General features: G+C 54.6%; 1 protein-coding gene across 1 annotated transcript in view; it reads left to right on the top strand.

The window, feature by feature from the left end:
* The window catches only part of LOC309808735 (pregnancy-associated glycoprotein 2-like), a gene marked incomplete at its 5' end in the record, with an annotated part of 26991 nt that extends 19673 nt beyond the window's left edge, over positions 1 to 7318 (top strand). The window contains 7 exons of the mRNA XM_082629329.1: positions 41 to 53; positions 1019 to 1164; positions 2295 to 2346; positions 2538 to 2731; positions 3649 to 3765; positions 5221 to 5688; positions 6984 to 7318. Coding sequence (XP_082485455.1) covers positions 41 to 53; positions 1019 to 1164; positions 2295 to 2346; positions 2538 to 2731; positions 3649 to 3765; positions 5221 to 5688; positions 6984 to 7167 — 1174 coding nt within the window. The 3' untranslated portion in view covers positions 7168 to 7318. The remainder of the gene's footprint in view (positions 1 to 40; positions 54 to 1018; positions 1165 to 2294; positions 2347 to 2537; positions 2732 to 3648; positions 3766 to 5220; positions 5689 to 6983) is intronic.
* Positions 7319 to 9029: the final 1711 nt, after the last annotated feature.

Here is a 9029-nt window from a genome sequence, read left to right as displayed (position 1 = left end):
ATGTCGCTCATGACTCGAAATTGTCTCTTCATCCCCTGAGGAACTACCTGGATGTGAGTGTGTTGGGCGGATGGCACTCTACAGCGCCCCCTGGTGCTCTGGCCTGGCACTGGGGTTCATCTGGAGGCGCCAGGCGGTGTGGTGGGGCTAGGGCTCCTGCAGGAAGCAGAAACACTGGGGAATAGGGACCCCATTCCCAGAGAAGAAGGCACTCTCATCCTCAACTCTTGGTCGGTGGTAACTGGGCTCAGCAATGACCAGGTGGCAGGTAAACATCCATTTCTTGCCAAAGATATGTCATTAGTTTGAGGGAGATTGTTCCTCCTGACCTAAGTGAGCCCCTGAGTTACAGATGAAAGGTGAGCCATGTCTGATCAAAAGATAAAGCCAACTGCAAATCAAGATTGAAACCCCAGGCAGACAAAGTTCAGCCTCCGCAGATTCAAGAAGGACACCAGTAAAAAATTACTGCGCCCCTGTGTTCTGTGACGCCATAAAAATCTAACACTATGGTTATTATTGATTTTACAAAAAGGTCTCGCCTCTTCGTCAAGAATGCATACGACAGCCTGAGTGACAGGCAAAGAGTAAATACATGTTACATAAAAGGGCCAGCAGCGTGGTGGTGATAGGACATGGTCTGAGTTTAGAGGAGGTGGCCTGGGGTGACCTAGGAGGGCCAGCTGGAGAAAGAAACAGGCTGGGCCTTAAAGGGGAGACTGGAGAGTTTCTCAAATGAACGCACAGGGACTCACCTCGAGGTCCAGTGCTTAAGACTCTGCGCTTCCACTGCAGGAGGACCGGGTTCGATCCCTGGTCAGGGAACTAAGAGCCCGCATGGAGGAAAAAAAAGAAAAAAATTAAATGAAGGCACCGGTCTGAGCAGAGGCTGTGAGGTGGGGCGGTTGGAAAGTGATCTCAGGAGGCACGGGACACCTCGAGGGAAGCAGCACTCCGGGAATCGAGGGCGGCCAGGGCAGCCAGGTCTGACCACACCACCCCTCCCCGGCCCCTGTAGCTAGCCTATGTCGGCAACATCACCATTGGAACGCCCCCTCAGGAGTTCAAGGTTGTCTTTGACACCGGCTCAGCTGACTTGTGGGTGCCCTCCACCTACTGCGACAGTGTCCCCTGCTGTGAGTACCTGCCCCCCCCACCCATCTTGTACTCCCCCTCCCACCCCCTTCTCCCTCCTTGGCACCTGACGGACACACATCTCTTGTGTCCGCAGATAAACACAAGGTCTTCAACCCTCACGCGTCCACCACCTTCCGGCTCTCGGGCCTGCCCGTCGACCTCACCTACGGCTCCGGGAGGATGGTTGGATTTCTTGGCTACGACACTGTTCGGGTAACTTCAAACCAGAAGCTGAGTCAGGCCTGGCCCTGGAGCAACCGCAGCTTACAAAGCAGACGCAGGGCCAACTGGGAGGGCCCATCTTTCCCAAAGTCCCCTAGTGGCTGGCCGCCCACCCCACAGTGTTGTGTCCCTGGGGAGACAGTGTCCCTGCTGACACACAAACTCCCAGAATGGCTGACCCAGAGAGTGGCTTGGGGTGTGGATTTGCAGCTGCCTTGAACATGAGCAGCTCAAGGTTCATTTTGCTGGGTGCAGGGAGAGAGGAGAAAAATGCACCCACCCTTATATCCTCAGGCTGTGCCAGGTACTTTCATGGTAACAACTCGTTTACTCCTGCAGCAACCCCACATAGCAAGTACTATGATTAGCTCCATTATACAGATGAGGGAGCTGAGGTGCAGAAAGCCAGGGCCTTGCCAAGTTCATGCATCAGGTAAACAGTGGAGCTGGGCTGGCCAGTCAGGATTCATGCAGGTGTGCGGTATTTGGGGAGAGGATAAAACTGCTCTTGGGCCGTTGTGGGGAACTGAGGGCTTCAGGAATCCAGACAGTGAAAGCAGGGGGCCACAGATGTGGGAGGGGCCTGATAAATGGGGGTCCCCTAGAGGGGGCCTTTGAGAGTCTAGTAAAAACTATAGCCTGCATCCCCCAAAGGGCCTAAGTAGTCTCTCTCTCTCACACACACGCAGACGCACATCCCCAAAGCCATGTTTCCCAAGCAGAATTTTCATAAGCACCCTGGCAGCGAAATTGTATAATGGGCTTCTGTCTTCCTGGGCGGATGCAAAATCCACAATGCACTGCAATGAATTCAATCCATTTCTGTCATCAGATCATAGTGATGCCAAAGAGAAGACTATCCTGCTGTCTATTCATTTTGTCCTCAAGTGGGAACCATTTGGTCCTGTTGAGTCCCTGTTTTTCCACCTGCACAGAAAGCATGTGGCCAATTTGACTCACTTCACATGGTGTTTGCAGGATGGGCAGGTGTTGGTTAAAAGCCACAGCCCCGCACAAATGGAACCCAAATTCCACTCTCAGCTTGGTCTAAATATCTGAGGTCATCCCAGGGCACAACCTGGCCTCGGTTCTCTGTGGTGCTCATGGCATCTCCATCCCAGCCCAGTCCCAGCCCCACTTCCCAAACCTTTATGTGGGAACATTCTCCTCTCCCACAGATCGGGAAACTTGTCGATGTGGTCCAGCCGTTTGCCCTGAGCAAGTCGCAGTTTGGGCTGGAGCATGCACCCTTCGATGGCATCCTGGGCTTGGGCTACCGCAGCCTCGCCATCCAAGGGACCGTCCCCGTCTTCGACAACCTGAAGAGACGAGGCCTCATTTCTCAGCCTGTCTTTGCCTTCTACTTGAGCACGTAAGTCTGAACTGCACAAGCCCTCTAAGTCAGTTGTAAGATGCTTTCAGTTGCATGAAAAGTTGTAGCCACCTGATCCAGAAGTTTCCTGAGAGACAGTCTAGCCCGGGATAACTATGGCCCCAGGGCCACATCTGGCCCTGCCACTGGTTTTTGTAAATAAAGTTTTATGGGAACACAACCATGCTCATGGCTCAGGGGCAGCAGATTGGTCCAAGGGGTGTGAAGGAAGAGGGAGAGCAGTGGAAGGTGTCAGGATACAGGTTGGAGGAAAAGGTAACAGGATGTGCTGATGGATTTGATATGGGAGGAAGGAGAGGGATGGCGGGAATGTGTCCTCCTCACTAACATTTTACCAGGAGCCCAGAAGCAGCTACACAATTCGCAGGCGCCACTGCGAAATGAAAGCGTGGGACCTCTTGTTCAAAAAGTATTAGGAATTTCAAGACAGGGATAGCAGGGGGGCAGGGCCCTGCTGAGTGTGAGGCCCCATGGATGGCACAGGTCACACATGCTGGTGAAGCCAACCCTGGGTGAACCTGAACCCACACCCTTGGAGCCCTCGGGCCTCGGCTTTTCTGAACAATGACAGGCTAGGCGAGGGGGCAGCCAGACCCCTCCGGCACGGTGTCCTCTGAGGGTATCTCTGAGCACTCTGGTTGCTGGAGGGGACCAGGCCCTCTTCAGAAGGGTGGGTGGTCGGGGCCCCGCCAGGCTGCCCAGCTTCGAACCCCTTCTGTGCCACTCATTAGTTGGTGCCCGACCTCAGACAGGTCCTCAATCCCTCCGGGCCTCAATTTCCGTCTCTGTAAAATGGGGACCCTAATAGTGCCTCGGATGGGTAGAGAAGCACAGCCCTGAGACAGTGCCCGCCGTTATACTCCTACGACGAGCCCTGCCTCTTCCTTCTCTCCTAGCCGGAAGGAGAATGGCAGCACGGTGATGTTAGGCGGGGTGGACCACAGGTACTACAAAGGAAAGCTCCAGTGGATACCAGTGTCCCAACCTCACTACTGGCAGATAACCATGAACCGGTAAGCTTCTCCCTCTGAGGGCCACCCCAAGTGATGCTCCCACACATGCACACGGACACATGCAGACACACAAATAAATGCACAGACACAGTCACACACACAGACATATGCTCCACCCCCAAAGTCACACGTATAAACACACACAGGCACACAGATACATACACAAACACACAGATACACAAACACGCGCACAGACACACAGATACACACACCATGCGTGGGTTCATAATCACCCCAGGCCCCTGGCCAGGGCTCTGACCACGGTCCTGAACAGGGTTGAGAGAGACGTGTGCAGCCCAAGAGGGCTGCACCCACCGCGCTGTGAGGCAGGGAGCACGGTTTGAAGACCCTAAAGTGCAGTGAAAAGAGGATCAGGGAGGATTTCACCAGCCTGAACAGGGTTGTGATAAGTTGACCAACTGTCTAGGAGTTCTCACTACACAAAACTACCAGTTTCAAAACAGGGAAAGTCCTGGACAAACCAGGAAAACTGGTTTCCTTAGGGAGAAACTCCCGGGCAGTGGAGAGAGATTGGCCGCATTCTTGAGACACTCCCCCCACCCATAGCCACCCCCATCCCGGGCACACAGTGGGGCAGGGGCTGTGACAGAGAGAATCAGGAAGCCGGGATCCAGGAGTGACCTGAGAACAAGGGGCAATAATTGACGGGATTCTGAGTGATACGCTCAGACAAAAGCTTACGTGTCCTTTGGAGGCTCCCTGGGCTAGCTCAGGCATCGCTTGGCCAGGGCTCTCAGTGTCTGAGCTGTGTGAGTGGGCCACGCTGGGAGACAACCTGTCTCAGGGCAGCCTGTGTCTCCGACACCCCTGCTCTCAGCATCTGCTGCCCCGGAGAACCTGCGTCTCCACTGCGTGGGTTGACCCATTATCGGTCACACAGCACATACAGGGCTCTGGCTGTTCCTCATCCATTTTTTCATTCATTCATTCATTCAACAAACATACATTGTGCATCCGCTGTGTGCTAGGCACTTGAGAGAGGCACTGAGGCTACAACTTGCCCTTAACATCTAGTAAGGCAGACGTACATGAAACGAGTCACACACATAATAATGAATTTCCACTTCGGTACATGCTAGAAATGAGGAAGAGTCTACAGAGAGTGACCAAGACAGGAGCCTGATCTAGTCTCAGGGGGGAAGACTTCCCTGAAAAAGTGACAAGTGAGCTGGAACCTGGAAGATGAGGAGAAATTAGCTAGACAAAGGGGATGGGGGTCTTCTAGGAAGGGCGACCAGCACATGCCAAGGCCCTGAGGCACCACAGAGCCTGATGCATTCAGGAACTGAAAGGAAGTCAGCAAAGGTTAGGTGACCAGAGCAAAGGAAAACAGAGTCAGGGCATGAGCTGAAGGGAGACACTCAGGGAGGGGGGAAGTCGAACTGCAAGACTTCACAGTGATCCTGGTGTCCACTTTGTCCCACTCTCTCTCAGCATCACCATGAACGGTGTGGTTTTTGGTTGTCTCCACGGCTGCCAGGCCATTCTGGATACCGGGACCTCATTGGTGCTTGGCCCAAGTAAACTGGTCACCGCCCTCCAGACGCTCATCAACGCCAAGCCTATCGGTCACGAGGTGAAGGGTCATGCCACAGGGTCACCCCGGAGCTCTCCACACACCAGGGGTCCCCTGGGCCGACCCCTCTCCCTCTTTCCCTCACAGTTCGCGGTTCCATGTAGCTCTGTGTCACGCCTGCCTACCATGATCTTCACCATCAACGGCAAGGACTACCCAGTGCCCTCTCAAGCCTACATCAGAAAGGTGAAGGGCCAACCCTGGTGGAATTGCAGGAACCCTTGGGCTACTGCTTGCAGGAGGGGGCCCTCTGCAGGCCAAGCCACACCATTGCAGATGCCACGGAGCCCCTGTGGCTGGGCCAGTGCCTCCCACAAAAGCAACCAGTTGAGAGTAAGGGGTGGTCTGGGACTTCCATCATCCTGAAATAATGGACCACCACCCAGTGCCGGCCTGGTGCGAGGCACAAGGAGAAGGGAGCACGAAGGGCCTCTGCCCTCAAAGAGCTTCAGTCCAACCAGAGCCCTCAGATGGATGGACACGGAAAGTCAGCTCTAGCAACCCCTGCAGTAGGCCAAGGGACAAGTGGGGCGGGTGGGCACAGTCTCAGTGTGTTGTCCCACCACAATGGTTACCGGTCTCCCTCCCACCTCGAAAGTGTCCTGGTTTGGATGACAAGTTACATGGTTACCCTAGTCCTCGCCTGCAACTTCCCCTTGCTAAGCCCCAGTTCCCACTCTGTGAGATGGGGTACCAGACCCCTCTGTGGGGAGGCTGCATGGTCACGTGAATTAAGGGTGCACAGTGACTGCATGGCCCTTGCACAGGGTTGAGGCTTAATGTCAGCTCCCTATGGGAGTTCAGAGGAGGCTGATGGGCTCAAAGAAGGCTTTGAGGAAGAGAGGAAATTTCAGTCATGCTAGACCCCCAGCCTCATGGAGGCACGAGGAGGCCTGCGTGGGTCGAGGCAAATCTACACTGGACCCCATGCAAATGGCACCCCCGGGGGCTGAGCCAAGGAGTGCCAGGCGCAGATCAGAGTGCTGAGGGCTATACACAAGGGGAGCACCAAGGTAAGTCACCCAACCCGGCCTGGAGTGGCCAGCGAGGGCGAGCGCGGGGCCAGGAAGGCTTCCTAGAGGGGCTGAGCACAGTCTCTAAGAACGGGTCGTGGGGAAGAGGGAGAAGCAAAGGCATTCCCTGCAGAGAAAACAGCGAGCCTGGGTCACAAGGAAAGAAACAGCACAGTAGGAGGGGAATTACAGGCCATTCTTGCTCTCTTTTTCAAAATTTTATTCAAGTATAGTTGATATACAATGTTAATTTCTGCTGTACAGCAAACTGACTCAGTTATACATGTGTTTGTATTCTTTTTCATATTCTTTTCCACTACAGTTTATCACGGGCTCTTGAATAGAGCTTCCTGTGCTCTACAGTAGGACCTTGTTGTTTACCCATCCTCTCTATAGTACTTTGCATCTGCTAACCCCAAACTCCCAGACCTCCCCTCCCCCAGCCCCTCTCCCTCATGGCAACCACATGTCTTGGCCGTTCTTGGTCTTGGATGGGCACCCCACTTCCGCAGCTACTGAGAGAGCCTCTTGGTTCTTACCAAAGGAGGGAAATAAAACCGAGAAGCTGCCGGCTCCGGATGCCGAGAGGGTGGCAGGTAAGGGCTCAGGCTCACTGGTGTGCATTTCCGTCTCCCCCAGAGCCTTCGGGGCTTCTGCCTCAGCAGCTTTGCAGGGGGCACAGAGAACCTGAGCCGGTCGGAGACCTGGATCCTGGGCGACGTCTTCCTGAGGCTGTATTTCTCGGCTTACGATCGGGGAAAAAACAGGGTTGGCCTGGCTCCCGCAGTGTAAAGGCTGGGGCGGCTTCAGCAATCCGTCAGGCCCCCTCCAAACACACACTCACTCACACGCAGGGCACTCCCACCCAGGGATGGCGGTGGACTGTGTTTGGTGCTCTGCGAAGCCCCACTCTCAGCAAAGAATAAAAGTTTCCATTCTCAACGGTGCTAATACAAATGGGTGCCTCTCTTTGGGTCGGGGAGGTGCATCATAATCAGGCAGGATCTAGAACCTGGTCTGAACCACAAGTGAGAGGAGCCCAGCTCCAGCTGGCTTCAAGGAAAGGGGAGACTTACTGGAAGGACACTGGGGATCCGGGACACAGGAGCCACAGCAGATGCAAAGATCTCAGTGACTGGACCCAAGAAATCAGAATCCATCAGCTCCCTCTTTCTCTCCCTCACTCTTTCCCGTCTCTCATCTTTGTTTCTCTTAGTCTGACAACTATCCTCCCTCACACTTCTGCACATATATCCCTAATGCGTGTAATCCCTAAGGAAAGAAGCTCAGAGAAACCTCAGGATACCAAGGAGGGCTCTGATTGGTCCACCTCAGATCATGTGTCCAGCCCTGGACCAACCATCCTGGCGGGGGGCTTGGGGGTACTATGATTGGCTTTACTTGATCACGTGGCCCTGCCCAACGTGATTGACAGTCTCCTCCAGCACCACGTGACTGCAGCTGGGGCGAGGCAGCCCCCAAGGAAGTGGCGGGGTGGGGGGGGTGTTCTAGACAGTGGAAGAGTTTGTGATGGCCTCACCAACTCCGCCCCCTCCTCTTTCAGAAGGATGGTAGCAGGTAATAAAACTAGATTCTACCCTTCCCATCTCACAGGACCTTTAGCAGTGGGCTTCTGCTCCAGGGGGGTTCTGGGTGAGGCCCTTCAAGCTGAGATGGTTCCCCTTTGTCCCCCCACCCCAGTCACCAGCTCTCTGCCACCCACACCTGCCGTGTCCTTTCCAGTCCCACTTCCCAAGTGACGGGCCGTGTGGATCCCTGAGCCATGCCCACCCCTCCAGGGCCCAGCATGCTCCTTCCCTTGGCCTCCAAGGCTGCTGGGGAGGATGCCACGCATGTAAAGGGGCCCCAGGGTGCACTAAGCCTTCAGCCTTTCTGAGCTTCCTCCAGGGGCAGAGCTACAAACCACTGGTTCGAGCTGCCATGGAAGCAGAGGCCCAGGCTGGGGACAGCAGGGCTCAGAGGTGGAGGGAGACCCACATCAGAGAAGGAGCAGGAAAGAATAAGGTGGAAAACACACCCGACGCAATGCACAGTATGGGCCTTTACTCGGGCAAGACAAATCAGCGAAAGGGACGACTCCCTTCCTTCCTCATCTTTTCATTCAGGACAAATTTACTGAGCACCTACTATGTGCCAGGTGCTGTGGTGGACCCCAGGGATAGGGGGCTGGGTTAGCAACCCACCACCGATTCATGGAGACAGATAAAGAGACAACCCCCAATGGGGAGGGCCAGATGGAGAAAACAACACAGGTGTGGGTAGGGGACCAGAGGAGTGAGGGGCTCCCTCTTCAGGGACCAGGGAAAGGCTGCAGTAGGGCGAGAGGAGGGCATTAACTTCAGTCTTGTCACCCCACCCTGAAACACACCCCTAAGCCTTGCAGTTACCTTCTCTGTGCAGATCTGCCATATGTCCACGGTTACGTGTGCCTGGTCCCTCTGGGATGGCACTGGATTATGATCGGCTTGAGGGGGGTGAAGGAGGACTGGTTGCAGAGCTGATAAAGGGGGAAAAGGTGAGAGCAGAAATGGCATTTTTTTTTTAAACAGTAAATATCATGCACTGGGCTTAATGGAGACTCAAGTGAACAGTTTGTCAAACTCATTTTCCAAGTGGTCTTCATGGAACCATAA

Source organism: Mesoplodon mirus, assembly GCF_964341445.2.
Source record: "Mesoplodon mirus genome assembly, chromosome: 7".
Lineage (NCBI taxonomy): Eukaryota > Metazoa > Chordata > Mammalia > Artiodactyla > Ziphiidae > Mesoplodon > Mesoplodon mirus.
This window is presented reverse-complemented; position numbering and strand designations above follow the sequence as displayed.